General features: G+C 36.7%; 1 protein-coding gene across 4 annotated transcripts in view; it reads left to right on the top strand.

Moving 5' to 3' along the window:
- Bap60 (Brahma-associated protein 60) overlaps nucleotides 1–23,751 on the top strand; it is a 165,470-nt gene that overhangs the window by 56,382 nt on the left and 85,337 nt on the right. For all 4 annotated transcript variants that reach the window (XM_090372238.1, XM_090372219.1, XM_090372224.1 and 1 more), the window contains 4 exons: nucleotides 543–783; nucleotides 10,735–10,860; nucleotides 18,466–18,582; nucleotides 18,718–18,819. In XM_090372238.1, the coding sequence (XP_090228364.1) occupies nucleotides 543–783; nucleotides 10,735–10,860; nucleotides 18,466–18,582; nucleotides 18,718–18,819 (586 nt within the window). The remainder of the gene's footprint in view (nucleotides 1–542; nucleotides 784–10,734; nucleotides 10,861–18,465; nucleotides 18,583–18,717; nucleotides 18,820–23,751) is intronic.

Raw genomic sequence — 23,751 nt, 5'->3', positions numbered from 1 at the left:
CCACAGGTGCCTTTCTTGTATTTATCTTCAACAATTTCTCCTCCACTTTTGTCACAGTTATTACAAGATTATCTAGCTTACTGCCAGATTTGAATACACCTCTGGCATTCCCCTCCCTGAATAACTCCTCATGTGTGAATGTTGATGCAAAATATTCATTTAGTTTGTTAGCTACCTGAGCAGGATCATCAACAATTCAACCATCGACATCAAGTGGACCAATCTGATTCGCCCCCTTCCTTCTAGAGTTTACATAATAAAGAACTGTTTGCTGTTTTTCTTTGTATCCTTTGCCAAAGAGTTCTCGTAATCTGCCTTCGCCTGCCTAACCTCCTTTGTAACTTGGTTACAGACCAGCTTATATCTATCATAGGCTTCTGTGTCACATGTCAATTTATATGTATCCCATGCATTTTTTTTTTCTCTGTCACATGTCTAATTCGTTCATCTGACATCCATTTAGGCCTAAATTTTAAGTAATGTAAAATGGACATAATGTTTAATGAATTTTTTATTTCATTTTCTTAATCTTTATTTTTCAGTACTGGTGCACCATCTGGTGGTCCACAAGTGAACAGCACTACACCGGCTTCTGTTGGAGGTGGAAGCAGTAGTAGCAAGAAGAAAAAGAAACTGGCTGATAAAATTTTACCTCAGAAAGTTAGAGATCTTGTACCTGAATCACAAGCCTATATGGATTTATTGGCATTTGAAAGAAAATTGGATTTCACTATTATGAGAAAACGACTGGATATTCAAGAAGCTCTAAAGAGACCAATGAAGGTAAATTAATATCTTTCTGTGAAAGTTATTTTCACACTCTAATTAATCTCAGTAAATTTAAAGCATTCAATTTAATTTAAATCTCCTCCAAGTGCTAGAAGAGATGGGGAGAATATAGCTGTATAACAGAACAGACATACGTCTACTAATTATTATAAATAAAGCTACATTATACTTCAGGAATAAAGAAAGAAGTGATCCCACTTTAGGAGTAAATATTTCCCTAACTCTTAAAACCATTGTTGTATAAAGTCCATTTTTAGTAATAGTAGTAGTGAAAATATAATGGAGTACAACTATACTCTGCTTGGCTCTACATGATTAAAAGACTTTGTTGCCAGTAGATTAAAAGAATTGTATACAGAGAGTTATGTTCTGTGAAATATTTTTAACTGTGCATAACTTTAAAGTCAAAAGCAAGCTTGAATCTTTGGAGAATATTAAGGAGTAAGATTTCTATAAAATAAAGTCGTATAGTGATCTCAGAGAAGTGATTGTTAGAAAAGCTGCTATTAAGGTTAATGAAGGACAAGGCTCCAAGGGATGATAGTATTTATTCAGTTTTACTTAAAAAGGTTGCAAGTGAGTGTATCAAACTGTTGGAAATATTAATAAGAGCATCATTACACTCTGGAATGATCCCTTTGGACCGGAGGAGTTCTACTGTCTCCCTAATCCATAAAGGTGGTGCTGAGAAGGAGTGTAGTAATTAGAGGCCAGTGAGTTTGACTTCTGTGGTTGAGAAGATCATGAACTCTGTGGTTAAGGTTGTGATTCATGATCAGCTTGACAAGAATGGTGTCTTGAATAGTTACCAGCATGGGTTTGTTAAGAGGTCATTCCTGACCAGTCTAGTAAATTATTGCGGTGTAGTAATTTTGATGCAGGTAACAATTTGGACATTATATACCTAGACTTTAGTAAAGCTTTTTATACTATCTCCCATGGAAGGCTGTTATATAAACTGGATGAAGTTAGAATTACTGATAAGATTCTGTGCTGGTTTACAGGTTGGCTAAAAGATAGGAGACATCAGGTTATCGTAAATGGCCACCCTTCAGGGTGGATTGGTGTAACACATGGGGTCCCTCAGGGCTTGGTGTTGGGTTACCTCCTATTTCTGATTTTCATAAATGATATTGATGAGGGTGTCCAAGGAAAGTTGTCAAAGTTTGTTGATATGAAGTTGGAAATGGAGGTTAGCAGTTTGTTAATCATATTGTTCTCCATGCTAGCAAAAGTCCTGTCAATGATTTATAGGACCTTTGCTAGTATGGAGAAGCAGGGTCACCTTCAAGGGCTATCGAGCGATGTGGCCACACGGGGAACCAAAATTTAGGGGGTGCAAAATGCCCTGCAAATTCACTGATTTACTGTAAATCTCAAATTGCGATCTTCCTAAAGTTGTGATATAAAGTCAATCTTATGTTCCAATTCAAGCAATTCGGAAGAGTTTGGATTTCAGTTATCATGCATTTGAATGAATAAATGGGCCACTGGTGTTTCCCCACAGGGCCGTATGGGCCACAGCTCAGAACGGCTTCCAGATGGGCACGGCCGAAAAGGACAATGCAAACTAATGGCACTTCACAGTTTATATATAGAATATATATATTACAGATAGAGTCAGTCTGCGTGTTTATGTGTATAATATATTAAACATTATTAAATAAGAGTATTAAATATTAATATTTCTTTTGCAGGTTTAAATTTACCCTAAAAATGTCAAATGGTGTTAAAAAGAAATCATCGGGCGCAGAATTTAGGCCGAGAAGGATTCTGAATTTCAGGAAGGTAGAAAGAAATTTGTGAACCTACAAGAATATTTTACATCAACTACTAAAGCTATTGAGAATGGAAATTCTAACCAAGAGAAGCCTGCAACATCGATGATGGTAACTTCATTATTCGACTCAGATGCCAATACTGCCGATCTTCTAGAGATAGATGAACTGGATTTGCGATCTGATTTTTCAGAAGTTGTTGATGGTTTCGAAACTTCCGAAACACATTTCACGAATCTATCAAACACAGCTTTATGGCCTAAAATTCTTAATAATAAAATTATAGATCACTTGGTTCTTCAAGATCCAAAACAAGTCCAGCTCACACGATATCCTCACAGCGTAGACGGTTGTCATTTCTCAAATTATCATTATTTTCGTACGCTTGCAAATAGCAAATTTGTACCATGTAGGTGGTTGATGCATTTGGAAACTGAGGATTGCATATTCTGTTTCTGCTACTGATCAAGGCTCGAGCTCGCGGTTAGCAAAGTGTTGATTCAATTATTGGGGTCATTTATCTTCAGTCCTTAAATCACATGAAAGTAGTGCAAATCACATGAAATTTTATCAGTCCTGGATAGAAACTGAATCAAGACTTAAATCGGGAAGAACGATTGACAGAAGAACAACTGTTGATTCAAAAAGAATCAGCGCATTGGAAAAATGTGTCGACTAGATTGATGAACAGTTTTCTGTATCTTGCAGAAAATAACATAGCATTTCGGGGTTCATCTGATAAAATGTATATGAAAAACAACAGAAAATACTTAAGTCTTATTCAGTTATTGGCAAAATTTGATCCTGTTATGCAGGAACACGGCCATATTTTGAAAAATGAATTAGTGGTTCAATTACTGTCGGAAGAATATTTTAAATGAACTTATTCAATTAATGGCAGAAGAAGTTAATGCCAGAATAATTTTAAGCATACAAAATGCAAAATATTTTTCTATAATAGCCGACTGTACTCCAGATCTCAGTCATGTTGAACAATTGTCTTTGACAATACGATTTGTTAATTTAACAAATGATAATGCTAAAGCTGGTGTCTGTGAACGATTCTTGGGATTTGCTCCAATTGTTGACTCCACTGGTAAAGGACTATCGGATATTATAATGAAATTTTTGGGAAAAAATAAAATCGAGTTAAAACATTGTCACGGTTAGGGTTATGATAGTGACGCCAACTTGAAAGGCAAAAATAGTGGTGTTCAAAAGAGAATCTTGGATCATAACCCTTTGGGATGTTTTATGCCCTGTGGATGCCACAACCTGAACCTTGTGTTGTGCGATGCAGCAAAATCTTCTGTCAAATCTGTCATTTTATTTGGAGTTTTAGGAAGAATATATTCTCTGTTTGCTGCCTCCATGTTAATTTCTGGCAGATTTTAATTGACCACAAAATTTTTCACCTTGAACAACTTATCGACATACATGCAATGGGAGGCAAAAATTGCCGGTGTGGAAGCTGTTCGATATCAGATTGCTGACATTCGTGATGTGCTCATCATTCTTGCTGAGAAAGAGGAAAAAACACAATCCTGAAATTGCGCATGAAGCTACTACTTTATCTCGTCAACTAAAAGATTTCAGTTTTCTGGTTTCATTGGTCATTTGGTACGACGTACTCTTCCAATTAATGTTGTCAGTAAATCTATGCAGAATCAGAGTATCGATGTGTGTAAGACCATGGAATTAATAAGACATTGTAGCAAATTTTTGGAAGAATACAAAGAACGGTTTGGAGAGAGCTATTTCAAGTGCCAGTGAACTTGCTAACCTACTCGAAGTTGAACCTGAATTTCAAACAGTGAAAAGGATAAGAGATATAAAACGAAATTTCGATTATGAGTAAAGATGAGCCCATTGCAACAGCCAAGAAAAAAATTTGAAATAGTTTTACAATCCATTGCTTGACGTAGCCATGTCACTTAAAGAGAGATTTGAGCAACTAAATTGGCATGCAGAAACATGGGGTTTCCTCTACAAAATTAAAAAAACTACCAAAGAGAGAGGGGCTTGCAAAGCACTGTTCTGATCTCCAACTGACCTTAACTCTTGGTGTGGAATCTGGTATTGAAGGGGCTCCTCTATGTGACGAACTTAAGTATCCAGAAGTTTGTAAAGAACCTGGATAATCCAACTCTGCTCAACATTTTAAATTTTACTAAGAAAATGAAGCCGGAAGATCTATATCCCAACATATGGGTTTCTTTGAGAATTTTATTAACTACGTAATTTCCTTAATTATGGGGATTTGTTTATTTTTATATTTGTCTAAATATTTAGAAAGTTAAACATAAAAGAAAGTTGTCCGTTGCCATCATAAAAATCACAGTGTTGTTGTAGCAGAAGTTTATAACCAGGACCAGAGAATAAGTATAATTCTTAAATTTTTTTTTTTTTTTTTGAAAGGTTCTATGAGCTTATAATTAATATTATAGCATTTTTAGTGTATATATATTGTTATAGTAGCTGAGAATAGTATAGTGTTATTACTGTTGTATTAGCTTATTACAAAACATTGCTGGACTAATTCAATTTTTTTTTAACTGAGATAGGGAAATTGCCAATGGTAGTGGTGCTACAAATCAAGGTGTGTGTGTGTGTGTGTGTGTGTGTGTGTGTGTGTGTGTGTGTGTGTGTGTGTGTGTGTGTGTGTGTGTGTGTGTGTGTGTGTGTGTGTGTGTGTGTGAGTGAGTGAGTGATTGTAGTTGGGCATAATGCCCCCAAGAGATGCCTTTTATGTGTTTGCTGCGTGCAGAGAGAGTAGGGAAATTAAGTGGAAGTTTAGCAGTTTTCTGGTTGAATTTCAGTGCTTGAAATAAAGGATCATTCTTCTTGAAAGAATTAAATCAAGGGACTCATTAAGCATTGAGCCTCCTACCCTAATGTTAGAGCTCACCCTCATACATCAGGTTGCATGGCAGCAACCTCTGGAAAACCTGTGAGGAAAAGATTAGAAAGTACATAAACTTAAGAAAGGAAGTCAAAGAAATATGGAACAAGTAATGATCATCCCAATCACTGCGTCAACCACTGGCATGGTGCTGAAGAGCCTCCATAAGAACCTAGTAGCATAAACCTCCAGAGAACACTTACATGGAACTCCAAAAAACCGCAGTCCTTGAACACCTGTAGGATAGTCAGAGAGTTCATCAACCAGCAGAATAACAATAATAGTAACCGGACACAATCAACCACCCCTTGACCAGTACCTTGTCTCAGAGTAGAAAAAATCCCACAAGGAGAAAAGATAATAATAATTCTCCCCCCCCCCTCCCCCCCGCACAGAATTCATATATATCATTGACAGTATTCCATGCCTTATTCTTATAACCTTCAGGTCCCTTTCATCTTTATCAGTTTTGAGTATGGCACCTCTTATATGATAACTTAACTTGGGATTACTTTCTTCACATTTAAACCTTGTAGAACTTTGCATTTACTAACATGAAAGCTTGATTGCCATTCTAAAGACCAGTTATATAATTTGTACTTATTATAGCAATGTTCTCTGGCTCTTTTTGTAAAAACCCTCTCATCTCCAATCATCATCAGCCATTTTCAATCCACTGCAGGATGAAGCCCTCTCCAGCAACTTTCCAGTTCCTTCTGTTTTGTGCAATGGCCATCCATTTACTACTCACAAACTCATGAATTTCATTTGTCCATCTCCGTCGTTAACTTCCAGGTTTTCTTCTAGCTCCTCTTGGGTACCATCTGTTATTTTCTTAGTTCATCTGTCATCATGTCTTCGAGCTATGGGTCCTACCCAAGACAAATTTTAGTTCTTTAGTTTTGATAAGAATGTCCTTTACTTGAGTTTGCTGCCTAATCCATGTGTTTCTCTTCTTATCTAACAGTCTGATTCCCAATATAATTCGTTCCATTCTTCGCTGTGTAGTTCTCAGCTTCTCTCCATTCTTTTGGTGAGTGCCCAAGTTTCACTTCCATAAGTCATGGTGGGGAGTATACATTGGTTCATTGTTTTACATTTCAGACAAACTGGGATATTGCTACTCAGTATGTGACTATATTTCCTGAATGCTATCCATCTGAAATTTCTTCTTCTCTTGACTTACAGCCATTTCTCATTATTACAGCTAATGACTTGTCCCAGATAAGTATATGACTCCACCTTTTCAATTACTGTTTCTTCAATCATTATGTCCCTTTCTGTGGCATACTTGTTCATCATTACTTTTGTTTTAGCCATATTCCTCTTTAGTCCAAAATCCTTACTAACTGTGCATAACTGATTAAGATTTTCCTCTAATTCTTTGGGATCATGGCTTATGACCACAATGTCTTCTGCAAATCGTAAATGGTTTAGGTACTCTCCATAATTCACATTGACTCCTTTCTGCGACCAGTCTAATCTTCTGAAAGCTTCCTCAAGGGCAACAGTAAACAACTTTGGAGATATTGTGTCTCCTTGTCGAACTCTTTTCTCAATTTTAAATTTACTACTGGCTTTGTCTAGTCTAATAAAGGTGGTAGCGTTCTGATATATTTTCTTCAAAATCATAATATATGGAGTATCTATGCCTTGTCTTTCCAATGCTCAAAACATTGCCTTATGCTGTATGGAGTCAAATGCCTTTTCATAATCCACAAATGCCAGGCATAATGGTGTTTTATATTCATTTGCTTTCTCCATTAGCTGTGATATTATGTGAAGGTGATCCATAGTTGAGAATCCTGTCGTAAAGCCAGCTTGCCCTTTCGTTTGATTCTCATCAAGTATTCTTTCTAATCTGTTAGTAATGACCTTTGTGAACAACTTTTGGGATTGGTCTATAATTTCCAATTTCTGATTTATTTCCTTTCTTTTGCAGCAAAACTATGATTGCATTATTCCACTACTTAGGTGTCACACCTTTTCTAATGCTTTTTGTGAAGAGCCTTTGTAGTTTTTGTGTCATGTCTCTTCCTCCCAATTTTAACAACTCTACAGTAACTTCATCTTTCCTTGGTTCTTTCTGATTCTTCATTTTCTTCAACGCATGTTCTACCTCATCAGGAGGAATATCGTTATGTCATATGTGTCACTAATTTGCGATCCATCTTCCCCACTGCTGGCATCATTCCCTCGCTCCTTGTATAATTGTCTATAGTAGTATTCTGCTATTTGAATTATGACTTCTCTGCTATTTATAAGTACACCATTGCCATTCTTCAGTTTTAGTATCATTTGTCTTTCTGCATTACTGCTCATGGCTGCTGATTTAAGTCCTTTATTTTCCACTAATGCTTGTTCTACTTTTCTTGTGTTAAATCTTCTTATGTCCTCTCTGAATCTCTTTCTAATGGCTTTGCATAACTCAGTATACTCAATTTTCTCCTTGTCAGTGTTTATCTTGCTCTTCATTTGTTGCCTTCGGTTCATCATGACAAGTGTTTCTTGACTAATTTTTTCTTCTTTGGATTTCTTTTTATCTATAGGTTTCTTGGGCTTTATTACTTTCAGAAAGTTGTAATATTCGTCGTTGATATCTTGGTCCTGAGCAGTCTGCAGAAGATCAAACTTGTTCTTAAGTTTCTACATACTGCTTTTTCTCCTCTTCTGTTATAAAATATACACTTTATTTTGAAATACTGTGATGTAGCCAACCTTCATTATTTCAAAGAAATCATGATGCATTATGTCAGAAAATGCAGTGCCTCTGCATGCTTTCACTGTATGCATATACAGGAACATGTGCAGATATACATGATCAATGAAAATGGTTTTGGCATGTGCACAATTTGTGTGTTAAGGTAGGTGTGCAAGGTTTGTTGGATCCCTAGTGCATCAGTCCTTATGGTCAGTGAGTTTCTGACATAACATCACATCCTCATTTTTCTATGCCACCTTTACTTGTCAGCTCCATTCTTGACCAATTACAGTGAAACTTCCCTTTAACGGACAGCCATGGGGAACGAAAATGTGTCCGTTAGAGAGAAGTGTCCGCTAACAAGAAGTCTGAGGGAGAAAAAAAAAAAAAAAGAAAGAAAAATCGTTAAACGTTTAATGTAAAATTAAATTAAATTATATACAGATTTTGCACAATATTTTTGTAAATAATATACATACAATTGTGCTATGCATATTATGACTTTATCTTAAGAAAAATGCATACAGTAATCACTTATTTATTTTCTTCTGCACCTTCTTCCGGCTGATAATTTTGTTTTCAACATTTGTTTGGAGTGAAGAAACCATCGAAAGTCCTTCAGTATCTTCTTCAGCGGCAAAAAACATTTTTAAACGATTGATTTGTATGAGCGCTTCTTCTATTTTCATCGGTGGTTCGTCGTTAATATGTTCTTCGACAGAATGACCTCCTTCCATTTCTTCATCCTCATGAGGAACTTCTTGAAAAATATCGATGATAATGTCGTTGATATCTAGAGCACCATCTTCTGTAGTGAGGTTTGAGTCTATATCTTTGTAGCCAGGGTCACTTGTAGCGGAAGTATCGTACATTATCAATAGATGTTCAAGTTCTTGTTCTTCTTGGTGCTCCACATTGCTGTTCACAGCTTCAATTTTTGCGTTTGAGAAGCCAGACTTTACAAAACAATTCACGACAGTTTGTTTTCTAATTGCGTTTACTGAAGAGGAAATCCATTGAATCGCATCTAGGATGCTGATCTGAGTTTCTTTGCAAGGTCACTCGCACATGTTACATCGTTCATGTTTGCAATGAGATGTCTTAAAACACGTTTTCTGTAGTGAAGTTTAATTTTTTTTATTATCCCTTGATCCAAGGGCTGACACTCTGCAGATGTGTTTGGTGGCAGAAAAACGATTTGAATGTCGGACAATTCAATGTGCGGGTGAGATGCAGCATTATCCATGAAAAGAATAATTTTTCTCTTTTGACGAATCATGTTTTGGTTGAAGTGACTTATCCATTCGCTCATGATATCTCGTGTCATCCACGCTTTTTTATTAGACTTCCAGTCAACATCCAAAAGATTCAACTTTATGCCCTTGAAACAACGAGGATTTTGTGGGTTTCCTATAACAAGAGGTTGTTCAAAGTCTCCCAGCATATATTTGTACACAATAGTACAGTAAAGCGTTCCTTAGAAATTTTTCCGCCCTGGCACTTTTCGTTTTTTAGACTCATTGTTTTTTCAGGAAGAGCTTTAAAAAACAACCCTGTTTCGTCACAGTTGTAAATATCCTTAGCTTCAAAATCATGACATAAATCTTCCAATTTGACGGTCCACTCTGTTACAACCCCAGTATCAACAGATCCACCTTCACCACTTACGGTTTTCCAAGAAATTTTATTGTTGGGGAATTTGAAAATGTCCGTTGTAGAGAGATGTCCGTTAACAAGAGGTGTCCGTTAGGAGAAGTTTCACTGTACTTCATTCCTCAGAATGAAGCATTACCTGGAGGGATGCAGTTGTTTCTGCAGAGCATGTGGAGCATTCTCTGAGGGAGGGTTACAGGAAAAGGGCATGCATAGCTTCCAATAGCAGTGGTTTTACTTGCAAAATTATGCATCATTAAATGGGAATTACTCAAAGGTGACATACAATGAAACCATCCATTACAAAGTAATGCTGCACCATCAAATTCCAGAATATTTTGGAATCTTTCATGTATGATACAGTTGCTGGTAATGTGTGTGTTTCAGTGTTCCTACTGACTGTTGGATAATTTTCAACCATTCTTATGTTTCTACTTGCATAAAAAGGTGTCATTGGATTCTTTTCTTTGGGTTTTCTCAAATCCGTGGTGTCTTACTTGCAACCGCAAGTATTGTGAATATAGAATGATTCTGTCAAAATTATGGATGCACCCAAGAATTATATACCATAATTCATATGTATGTGCAAGTTCCTATCATTCATTTGGAACAGAAAAAATATGGAGATCAGCCTATGAGTCCAGACTCATTGGCCAGAACTTATAGGCTGGACTCATGCTGTGTGCCCAGACTTTTGTCTGAACTCATCAAATATACCTTTATATTTGATCGATTGGCAGGTATATAAGGAAATTAATGGTCTTAGAAGTCTGGTAACATGATAACATATTATAATGGTTATATAATGATTAATTAGTGACTCTAGAAGTACTTTTTGATTTCATTTTCTTAAGCAGTTTGTATTTTCGTAATTTTTTTTTTATTGTCTTGCCTTTTTATCTATCATTCAGCAAAAAAGAAAACTTCGGATATTTATTTCAAACACGTTTTATCCTGGAAAACCTGAAGGTGATGGAACAGATGAACCTACAGTACCATCTTGGGAACTTCGAGTGGAAGGTAGACTTCTGGATGATGTAAGCCTGACTTTTTTTTTTATATAATTTTTTCATAAATTTTATCTTTCATTTTAATTAAATTGAATAAAATATCATGCTTCCACTGAATCAGGATGATAACTAAATTATATTTAAGTAATCTAGATCAATATGATCAACACAAATTAAAAATAAAAATATATTATATTTCTGACCTGTTTATCATTTACATTCCCACCTAAAAGTTTGGAATCACATTTCTTTTTTTTTCTAATATTCAAAGTTTTTATTAAAATAGGACAAACTCGTTTACCAAATTTTATTAAAATATTTTCTATTATATATAAAAATCAAAAAACCTAAATAATATTTAAGAAATTTCTAGAAATTTGAGAATACTCCAGAAAGGTGCAGAAGACCCTGAATGTGGTAGAACATTGTAGAAGATTCCTGAATGTGGGGGAATGTTGTAGATGATTCTAGAATATTATAGAAATTGTAGATGATTCTAGAGTTTTTTTGCAATAATATAAATTGAGGAGTAAGAGCAGAAACTTATAAAATCAAACGCCCATCATTCAGAGTGTTTGGTGTAAGTTTTGTGGTTCGTGATAAACATAGCAAGAAATACAGAACTGAGTCTTGAAAAAAGAAGTGCCGTTATAACTCTGATTAAAGAAAGTTATTCCATAAGAAGTATTGCCAAAAAACTAGGTGTTTCATTTAAAGGAGTACAAACTACCATTTTTTTTTTTTTTTTTATGAAAACCCCAAACACGAGAGGTATTAGAACCTATAATACTTAGTATTGTGCTTGGGTTGGAGGTTGAGAAGACGAAAGAAGATATTTGTTGACACTAGACTTGAACTTCTGTAGACTGTAATTCTCAGGAAATACTTATGAAGGAAGGTTGTTCCAGAAAATGGCAGTAGAATGAATAAACAAAGAAGATGAGAAGTTGGTTCTGTGAGTTTGAAGTTGGACAGTAAATGGATGTTGGCTGGTGGTAGCACGTGTTCTGACTGTTTTGAAAGAGAGAGAGTGGGAATTATAGAAGCCAATTCAGAAGAACAGTGCCCATGGAAGTATCTGTAGAAAAGGCATGCAGCAAAAACAGTACGTCTATGAGACAACGAGTGGAGAGACTTAGTTAGAAATCAGTCATTAATTTCTAATTGCCCTCTTCTGAATAGAATTTAGAAGCCTGAGAAAGGTTTTGGGGGCACTGCCCCAGATGTGGAACAATATTCCATGGTAGGGTGATTTGCAATTTGTACAGAATGAACAGCTGTTTGGAAGAAAAGTAACACCGAGAGCGAAAGAAAAAACCAAGTTTTTTTAGATGCAGAGGAAGCAATATTTGTAATGTGCTTGTGCCAAGAGAGATTAGAAGTCAGGGTAATCCCCAAAAGAGAGATATCATTTTGCCTAGAAATCGGAGTGTCACCAAAGATAAGCATAGGAGCAGAAGAATCCTCTTTGCGAGATATAAGACAAGACTGGATTTTAGAAGGATCGAAATCAACTAAGTTGTCTTTGCCTCACTGGAGAATTACCTGGAGATCGGCATTTCAGGAATTGGTAGCAGATGTTCGAGAAGTTGATTTAGCAGGGCAAGGTTTTTCAAAATGGAAAGTCGAATGCAATGTGCTATCATCAGCAAAACTATGGATAGGATTTCCGGTCAATAGAAGAAGGTCATTAATATACAAGAGGAAAAGAGTGGGGGAAAGAACTGAACCTTGGCGGACACCAGCATTAGTGGAGTAGTTAGAAGACAGCGAGCAGTCTACCATCACCCTCAGTGAGCGATCAGAGAGAAAACTGGATAAACAATTACAAAAAACAGTTGGCAAACCATAAGATAGAAGCTTGTTTAGAAGACCTTTATGCCAAACACGATCGAAAGCCTTTGAGATGTCAAGAGCAACTGCTTGGGTTTCACCAAACTTTTCCATTGAATTAGTCCATAAATGGGTAACATAAGCCAGAATATCACCAGTGGATCGACACTGACGGAATCCATACTGGTGATCGTTAATCAGACGGGAGGTTTCTAGGTAGTTTAAGAGTTGGCGGTTAATTGATGTCTCCATTACTTTAGAAAGAGTAGAAGTAATTGCAATGGGACGATAATTGGATGGGAGGGACTTGTCCCCCTTTTTAGGAACTGACTGTATATGAGCAAATTTCCAAGCAGAAGGAAAAACACCTTTGGAATAAGAAAGTGAAAAAAGGCAGCAAAGAACAGGAGTAGATTCAGGAGTACAGGTTTCGAGAACAAGTGGAGAAATACCATCAGGACCTGGAGCTTTCTTAGCATCAAAATTCGTCAAAATCCTTCTGACATCCTTTTGACGGAAGATCACAGGAGGCATTGAATGGAGCGTGGCTTATGCTTCCATTGAATAACAATGGAAGCATAAGATAAGACCATAACACTGACTTCTAAATGCAGTCGACGGATTACTGAATTGAAATCTGAGCTGAGTTCAATAGGAACAGGGAAGCTCCGATATCTACATCCACTGTAAAACTTCATCTTAAACAACAGGACTTTGTGATAATGCAGCATTCTGAAAACCCTTATTAAAATCGGAAAATTGAAAGAAACAGTGGCTTGGGATAAGCACTCAACATTGGACAATTGAAGAGTGGAAAAGCGTACTGTGGGCAGATCAATCCAAATATGAAATTTTTGGATCCAGGTGGAGAGTTTGTGAGAGATGATCAAGTGAAGAAAAGATGGTGCCACATTGTTTAGTGCCTCAATGGTTCTGTCATGATATGGGATTGCTTCTGTTTTTCTGGACATTGTCAGAATTGAAGGAAGTTTAAGAAAAGAAGTCTATAAAATCATTCTTGAACATAATTCAGTATCCTCTGGACTTGAGATATAAACAGAAAATTTATTTTATTTTATTCAGTGAATAATTGATTTCCTGACCCATGATGGGTGAAGTATTATCAAAAAATAAATTATGAGTACTTGCAATCCAGAAAACAGGGTCTTGGAAACTTAATTTCAGATAATTATATTGTCGAATAGCAATGTTGTTGTTGTTGTTGTTTGTTTTTTAATAACATTAGCAACTCAAGAAGCGTGTGCTACGCACTGCTGCTGCTCCTTCCGACCTTGGCTACGGAGGCGCCTGCCGAATAGCAAAGCCACAAACCACATGCTTCTGTCTACAGACTGTATCAGAGATGTCATATGCAGTATTGAAGTAGAAACTTTGCAACCCCTCAACACCATTATTCATTGGATAGCATAGTATAGTATATGTGTCTGATGAATGGCGTCACCTGGAACATGAGTTCAATCTCCACTGTGTTTCTCTGTAGTGATACAGGACATGCCTGTAGGTAGAAAAAAAAAAGAAAACATGAAAGAAATGATTTCAGGTTAAATTAGGATTTCAATTTAAAGGAAATTTTGATTACAGTTAGATTTTTTTTTTATTATTTAAAAACATGGAACCTATTTAGAGGTAGATAACTTGAAATAATTAAGCAAGAGCACCACTCAGCTGTTTGTAAATAAAAGAAATTCTACAGATACAAAACATACAGAAATATACAGAATTATGCAAAAGAAAGAATTATACAAAAGAAATTTCATATTAAAAAAAACATTAAAGTTAATAATGTCCAGTCCAACAATTAATGTCTAATCAGTCCAAGACAAGAACAAGTGTTCAACACAACAAATTTTACAAAATAATGATATAAGTTTATGTTATTGTCCTTGAGAGTTCATAACATTCAAGTTTTGATTAGAATCAAATAAACATTGAAGGTGATAAAGAGTATACTTTACCACAAAATCTAAAGAAAACAAAGTTATTCAGTGGATAAATTTAAGAATTAGAATTACACGTTGGATAGCCCTAAACATTAGTGTTAATTTCAAAATTTATTCTAATGCTTAGGATAAGAAATTTGATTCTGCATGGACCTTTCCAGATGATTATATATGATACCTTGGTAATGCAAACATGAGTCAAATGAAAATGAAAATTATTCTTTTTACCAGTAACTGATATTTTATATTTCAGAAAAATCTCTACCATTATTTAGATAGAGATGTTATGTGATTTTGGTTGATGTACACTGCCAATCATCATTGGTGGTTTCATGGGGTTTTGTCAATGATATACAGCAATTTTGCAAGCAGGGATAAGGAGGTGATTATCCCCTTGTATAAGGCAATGGTCAGGCCACACCTTGAGTACTGCGTACAGGTCTGGAAGTCTCATTTTAGGAAGGATGTAGAGTTGATAGAACGAGTACAGAGAAGGGCAACAAGACTGATGAAGGGAACAAAGGGGTGCTCCTATGAAGAAAGGCTTAAGTTCTGCAAATTGTAGCTTCTGGAGACTAGGCACCTGCGAGGTGATCTGATTGAGGTGTAGGAGGCTTGAATGAATTGAGCAGGCTTAATGCTGAGGGGATTATTCCTCTTGCTCAGATTACAAACCTGATGGGGCATAGATTCAAACTGAGGAAAGACAGTTGTAGAATAGATGTGCGGAAGTTTGCCTTTAGCCAGTGAGTAGTTGATTGTTGGAACCAACTTCCATCTGTTGTTATGGAAGTTGATAGCTGAAATAAATTCAAGGCAGAACTAGACAAACATTTGGAATGAATGGAACAGTGAAATGGGAAAGTTTTTTTTTTTTTGGCTGATGCTGTATAAGCTTGCTTTCTTGTATCATGAGCCTCTACTAATGCTGTGGTGTCAACAACATGCTGGTTGGATAGTGGAAGACTGGAAACAGGTGTGCTAGTTGGATGAATCAAAATACCTGGTAAAACACACAGACAGATGACTCTTTTGTGGTGCAAGCAACACAAGTCCATGGACCCATCATCCACTGTTCAAGCAGGGTACAGTGGTTGCTTAATATGGGGCATGTTTTTCTGGCAAGAACTAAGACTTCTGTTGTATATAGACCATGTCACTGGTGAGGTCTGGACATAAGTGTGTTTGTTAAGCAGTGCCAGTAGTTCCTCACAAAACTGCTCTTAGTGGCACTGTGAAGATGCAAGACTCTTCAAAGCAAGTGAGAGCTGTGTTGGGTTTTGTGAGGTTAAGTCAGTGGTTTTCGAACTTTTTTTTTTTAATAATGGCACCCCTGGAATATTGTTGCGGCACCGCAATTGAAAACCACTATGTTAAGTTTTGGGGTGTTGTTCATCTGGCCACTTAGTTACTGGAAGACCCTCTCACCATAGATAGAGCCTTCGCATCCATCCACAACACAAGGAGCCAGACCAGGACAGTAGAGAGATGCCTGTTGGGGCTCCCAACTCCTGCGGAGCAAGGATGGGGGCCCAATAAGTGTAGTAATGGTAAGTAGGAGAGTTGGGGTAATAGAGGAAGACAGGGGTGGACTTTAGACAAGAAAATCTGCTAGGTGAGCAGTTGCAAGGAAGCCACTAGTGAGGCTCCCTAGAGAACGGATATATAGCAGAGAAGAGAAGGGGTAAGGATATATAGCCAAGTAAAGCAGACAGCAAGGAAGAAATGGGAGTTGCCAAAATGACCCTCTCCTGTACTACCCAAACCCTAAATGAGGGGTTAGCAGAAGAATGAAAATCAGTCAAACTGGAATACCATGCTGTAAGTACAGCATCAGCAGGAGGTCGTGGTGTTATTAATGCATAAGTGGTTCCTAGATTTCATTTATGAGTGATCCATCCAGGTTTGAGGAGGAGATGGAGCTGCAACTGCAAGATGTCTGCATCGCTGGAATAAACTGGCAGTTTATTCAGAAGGGCAGTAAAGGATTCTTTACTGCTTACCAAGAGACAAGTGGGTTCTGTTGATGGGAGATTGCTGGATATGAACAGCTGTTGACGTAGGTTTAGATATATTGAACAGTTGTATATGAGATAAGTCTAGTCCTCAGTTTCCCCATGTGGGCATTTGTTGTCGTTAGTCAGGCCTAGTTCCTTGAGTTTGGCATTGATAGATCCAAGGCTAGTGATAAGGTATGTAGTTTCGTGGTTGGGTGTGAACGAGGTCAGGGTGCCTTTAGAAAGATGTCTGACATCTGGAAAATATTTCTTGGTAATCATTCCTTTGGATTCCTTGACCCATCTGGTTTGCCAAAGCTTGTAGTTCCTCACAGAACCTCTACCTCTCCAACTTGATGTCCTAGTCTCTTGTAGCAATTCGTAGGAATTGTTTGTTTTTCTTGACATAATGAAAAAGGCTCTGGAAGATATAAATCAAGTGGGATGCCACCTGCAGTGCTGAGGGTGAGGTTGTATAACATGCTCTGGTCAAAGTAGGAAAAGACACTGGATCTGATTCAATTTCTTGATAACAGTGATTCTGTTTGTATGCCTGAACTAGACTGTGGCCCACAGTCTAGTTCAGGCATACAAACAGAATCATAGGCCACAATAGGGAGAAGTACACTGGCAGCTCTTAGGAGACCATGTGCATTCTTCCATGTTGCATTTTTTCCCAGACAGAAACAGGATCTTCTAAAACAATAATGCTCCGTGTCATTGAGACTGCACTGTGCATGAATGATTCGAAGAACACAATGAAAATATCACCCACCTTGATTGGCCTCTAAATTTTCCTGATCTGAATCCAGTTGAATACCTGTGAGATGTTTTGGAACAGAAGTGAGGTGTATGGACACGCATCCGTCACTGTTCTGACACTGTGGGAAGCCTTGCAGGCAGCATGGCTGCAGATCATCCTCAGACATCTAGTGGAGTCATTGCCTAGGCAAACAGCAGCTGTTATCCATGAAAACAGTGGCTCCTACATGGTATTAGTTAGGTGGTCACAATTCAGTCATCACTGAATGTATATTATCCATAAAGGCAATGTCATGTCCTGCCCTATAGCTGTAGGTTTTGCTTGAATGACCTTCTGTTTAAGGAAGCACTATATACGCTTACTGCTTTCTAACAGTTTACTGTGCAGTGTGATAAATTTCACAATATAAACTTTTAAAAGTAGAAATGATTGAATTAAAAAGTAGACAGTGGCTCTTAATGCAGATTTTACTGTAAACCCCACTATGTGAAATATGAAAGATGACTGCCAAAAAATGCATTGACTTATATGAAAAATATATAATTAAGCACAAATTTTTGAGGCAAAAAATAAATGTGAACTTATACACTGAAATATACAGTAACACTGCATTGTATTAGCTTACATCCACCTGTCACTGTGAATGCTATTATGTTGTTACATGTTGACACCCCCCCCCCACACACACACAAATGCACATGCATGTATAGGATAGCTGATATGCTCTGTTTTTGGTAGAAGCTTAATACCAATCCTTAAATTTGCATCCACAGCAGTGATTAATTTAAATTTAGATATAATCAATCTTATTTTCATTTAAATCACTGTCATATAATTGTTGCTTAGTTTCAATGTTACTGTATTCTAATTTGTTCTTCTCTGACAAGAAATTCTAATCACTTGCTATGATTTTATAATAAGTAATTATTGCTGAATTGTAATTCACTAAATAAATAATTAAAATCTGAGATAGTCATTATAATATTTATTTTAGCTTTGATTTATTTATATTCAAAATAGTTAAAATTGTAATATTTTTTCCTAGTGATTTTTGTATTATTATTATGCAATTTACTAGCCTAATGCTCCAAAATCAGACCAAAATAAAGTGAAGAGGAAATTTTCGTCATTCTTCAAGAGTCTTGTTATTGAATTAGATAAGGATCTGTATGGCCCAGATAATCATCTTGTTGAGGTATTGACTGCTTGAAAGTATTTCTGATGTTTATATCTTAATAACCTCTTTTGCACTATTTTCATATAAAATAAACAATCTTTCCACAGTTATATTAATTAGTTATTATCAATTTGTCACTAATGTGTCTTACAGTGGCATCGTACACCAACAACTACAGAAACTGATGGATTTCAAGTTAAAAGACCGGGTGATAAAAATGTGCGATGCACTATTTTGTTGCTGTTGGATTATCAGGTATGAAATTGCAATGTATTTTTTTTTTTTTTTAATAAATTTTATAATCCTAATAATGGTAATAGAACAGATCATTTATCTCAAAACAGTAAGACATAGGTAGACAGCTCCATGAACAGCCTTGCAGCAAGATTGAAATGTGCAAGAGAAATAACTAATTCTGTCATTCTTATATGTAATTTTTTGATTTTTTTGTGTAATCCATGTTGATTCTGTTTATGATTAATTATTATCTTTTCCATATATGTGTGATAGTAATCTGCTTCAGTATTGTGTACTTTTTCCACACAAAAATTATCTGGTTGACCCTGCTGGAACCATGATTACCTTCTGGGCACAATGTGAGGTATGGCTGAAAAGGTCCAGCAGTAACTTTTAAGTACCTTAAAATTGAGCTGGCCAGATACAGTGAGCCTCACTGGGTGGAAATTTTCAGATGCATGGAACATCACTTGTGATTGTTTCAAATCTATGATGATCTGAAACTTGAAGCTTCATCAACCAGCGACAGTACTGTGTGCTTTTAAGACTTTAAAGCCAGCAGAGGCTGGTTCGAGTGCTTCAAAAAAAGGGAGAATATCAAACATGTTGAAAGGCATGGGGAGGCATCCAGTGCTGATAAAAAAGCAGCTGAGACCTTTAAAATTGAATTCCAAGAGTTTGTTGATCAGAAGGTTTATCTTCCCCATCAGGTTTTTTACATTGACGAAACCGGCTTCTTCTGGAAGCAAGAATGTACATCGCTAAGGATGAGGCTAGTTTACCTGGGCATAAGCCTATGAAAGATAGGCTCACTCTCCTGTTGGATGCCAATGCTTCTTGAGATTTTAAGCTGAAGCCTTTGATTGTGTATCACTCTAACACCCCCAGAGTATTTGACAAAGGCACATTGGGAGTGTTTTGGTGCAGTAACAAGAAGGCCTGGGTTACAGGATATGTCTTCAATGAATAGGAGCTTGAAGTTTTCTGTCCTTCAGTGAAGAGTTATCTTGAGAAAAATAAGCTTCCTGTGAAGGCACTGCTCCTGCTGGATAATGTGCCAGGTCATATATCCCAACCTTCTTCAATCCCTTGAGGCACAATTTGACTTTGTTCAAGTCAAATTTTTGCCACCCAACACCACTCCTCTTCAACTAATGACCAGCAAGTGATTGCAAACTTCAAGAAAATCTACACCACAAAAATGTTCTCAGGTTGCTTTGCAGCAACCGCTGGTGAAAATGCTATCACCCTCAAAGATTTTTGGAGTTTGAAGTTCAACCTGCTGGATTGTGTGAAGCTGATTCTAAGTTCTTGGAATGATGTTTCTACCAGGTGCTTAAATTCAGCCTTGAAAAACATCTGGCCTTTAATTATCCATAACATTGACAGATTTGAAGATGATGGTGCTTTGACAAATGATATTGTCACTCTTGGTAAATTAATGGGTCTGGAGGTTAGCGAAGAGGATGTGGAGGACCTTATTGATGCTCATGGGCGTGAGCTAACAACAGAGGAGCTACAAGTTGTAGAAAATTACGGAGATTGACACTGGAGAGGAAGAGGAAGAAAAATACACCCAAAAAGTGTCAGCTGAAGAGTTGAAGACTGTCATTTATTGTTGGGAGCATTTAAGGGAAGTGGTAAAAAGAACACCACGACATAGAAAACACTGAACTCATGATGTGCAAAATGGAACACAGTCATTTTTTCCTTCAGGAAGCTACAAAAAAGTCATAAAAAAAACAGTCCACTTTGGACAGTTTCTTTGTCAGTAGCAACAAAAGACTGGAAAGATACCTGATGCTTGATATAGTCCCACCACCACTACTCCACCATTTATTTCATCAGCTCTGCACTTCAAGTCTAAGGTAAATGCTAATTTATCATTTGTGTTTTTTATTTTAAGATGTTTTATGACTATTTAATAAATAATCTTTATAAAACAAAATTTTTAATGTAAAAATGAAGTATAACATGTAAGAAATACCTATTTCATGTGTTGTTGGGGAATGAATTAAAGGAAATAAATGTATTTCCTGTAATTCAACTTACAATGGGCTTTGTGGAACAAATTACCATCAGATGTTGTTGCCCCACTGTAATTGCTTTTCAGCATCCTCATAGCATCAATGTGAGCAGTGTCACATCTTCCCCCTCTAGGTTTGGTTTCATGACCTTCTACATAAGGAACTACTATATGTACTTACTGCTTTCTTAGCAGATTACTGTGAGTTATTTGGTTTTTTTAGGAGCATTAGCAACTAAGGCCATATTGCTCCGGAGATATGCAGTGGTCATTCCCTGACCTTCCCCATACTCCGTATTTGGTGGTCAGATTACTGTGCAGTAATAAAATGTCACATTATAAACTTTAAAAGAAAGCAGAAAATAACAAATTAAAAAGAAGACAATGGCTCTACATGAGATGAAGCCATTCTCTTATCATTCTTGGAAACATTTCTGCAAATTTTTTACAGATATTGACTTCAGTGTCATCAACATATGCTGCTGGACTTCTTCCAGACACCCAAAATGTAGCCCATTCAGCAGTATTTTGATACTTGGAATAGATAAGAGTCAGGTGAAATGAATTCAAGGAAGTACAGTCACTTCTGCTATAATGTGATACATGTGTTCCTAAAAATTTCCACATTATGGTATTTCGTGCATTAAAAACAACAGGACTTATGGGAAAAATAGGGATAGGAGCAGAGCAATCAAAAAAAAAAAAAAATTGTTCAGGCTGGTAAGTAAAACAGTAAAAAAAAAAAACAGTAAATAAATAAATAAATATTACAGTAAATATAGCACTTTACCGTGAGAAGATGGAGATTGAGAAGATGAATTTTATTTGATTGATATTTCTGTTCACTGACATTTTCTTCTTTTTTTTTTTTTTTTTTTGTTTTTTTCCTGATTATAAAATTAAATTTTACTGTTTTAAAAACAGTGAAAAAGTTGAGCAATCAATAACGGTGAAAACGGCACGCACAAAAGAGAAGATTCTGAAAATTTATGTTTTGTATTTGATTGAAGAGGAAGGGGAAACATATCTCACCATTATGTAAAACCCACAGAATTCCAGCTATCAGTATTATTGCAAATGCAATAAGACCAAGTTTGTCACATGTTTATAATTAGACTGTGCTAACAGAAAAGTCTAATCAACTGGGAACTGCAAATTGTATTTATTGTTTTATGGTAGCAACCTCCAGTAATGTGCTTCTCTGCTTGCACTATCCTTCCCTCACGAAATTTCTGTTCTAACAGAAAATCTTGTGAATACGGCGAATGATAAGTTTGATAACAGTGTCTCCAACGAATACAATTTCATTAAATGGTAAATATAGCTCTCACACATTTGACGTTTGACATTTTTTAAGCTGCGAAACTTGTAAGTATTGCTGCGCAGGTCGCTACTTTCAGCTTGGTGCTGGGTTTTACGTTCACTTGGTGTTACTCGCAGATGAAATCACGCATGAGCCAATGCAAAAATCGCATTATAGTTGCATTGTGCCCTAATATATCAATCGCTTTAGAGCAAATTCGCGTTGGGAAAATGTACATTATAGCAGAACTGACTATAGTGAGGATGTTCAATCTGAAGGATCTATTTTTCAATCTGAAACTGCCTTACCAATTGCAATCCAGCACTTTATGATGCAGTGCCCACTTGTCTGGCCACAATTTTTTGTGCCTTTTCTACGACACCTTTTGCTCAGTCTTAGAACAAGAAAGTAGCATGTCTGATTGACAGTTTATTCTGAGTGGAAAATGCTTTTTTTTTCTTATGTGTAAACATCTTTGGTGGAACCTACTAAATTTTTGGACAGTAGTAAAATCAATTTATCACAATTTTGCCACACAGAAATAACGTCACTTGTTATTTCTGTTTCATAAACAAAAACGGAGTCTGAAAGATTGCGCAAAGAATCATAAACGTTTAAAGAATCATAAACGGTGGCTTTAGGCTAACCATTGCCACCCATGGCAGAAACCTTTTGGTAACCGGAGAAATGGATATCTTGCAAAATTTAAAGTAAAGTAAAGTATTTAAAGCAAAGGGTCATGGGAAGTGATCGTGGATGTGCTCAGAGCTGGCATGAACCAACTGGTTGCAGAAAAAACGTGGGAAAGGCAAAATGAACTGAGTTGGGAGAGGATATCGTGCAAAGGATTGTGTGAGGTGATCTTGGATGTGCTCAGAGCTGGCATAAACCAGCTGGTTACAGAAAAATGTTTATGATTCAGGGCATACCACTTAGGTGGCTTTGGGCTAACCAGAGAAATGGATATCTTCAGAGCAGTGATCTTGGATGTGCTCATACCTGGCATGAACCACCTCTGAGAACATCCAAGCATTACATTACATGCACTTCAGCCATACCAGTTGAAATGCATCTAATATAGGCATTTCAGTACCCGTCTGTATTACTGAAGCGATTGTATATTTCCATCAAGAGGCAAATCATAAATGTTTTTCCGCAACCAACTGGGCCGGTCAAGAATATTTGAATTGGTTCGGGATTGGGAGATAGCAGACTCCAAATTACATGTATGAGTAGAATCTTTTGCTTGTCATTGGGCATTCTCATTAAGTTGCAGAAGTTCTTGTTTGTCATCAAGGTTTCATATTTCTTTGCAGTTGTGCTGAGTCGGTTGAGCATGGCAAGCTTTAGATTCTCATTCATCTCACTGTTTGGATGAGTGTAAAAGGGTCTTCTTCTCACAGTCGTGTTACAAGGCTATGCAGGTCATTACCGCATGCTTCGTCAGGGTCATCGTTGTCTTGACACATCGTCGTACATATTTCAATTGTTTTGCGAATGTCCAATTCATGCAATTTACGATCTAGTATGAGCTCTTCATTGTCGTCATAGATCTTGACATATTTCATCTCTGACAGTATCTCTGTTTCCTCATTGCAAAATGGAATGTGCAACATTACCA

Source organism: Mastigoproctus giganteus, chromosome 1 (genome assembly GCF_048544385.1).
Source record: "Mastigoproctus giganteus isolate SK-2022 chromosome 1, ASM4854438v1, whole genome shotgun sequence".
Lineage (NCBI taxonomy): Eukaryota > Metazoa > Arthropoda > Arachnida > Uropygi > Thelyphonidae > Mastigoproctus > Mastigoproctus giganteus.
Note: the sequence above shows the minus strand (reverse complement) of the source record. Positions and strands in the feature narration are given on the sequence as shown.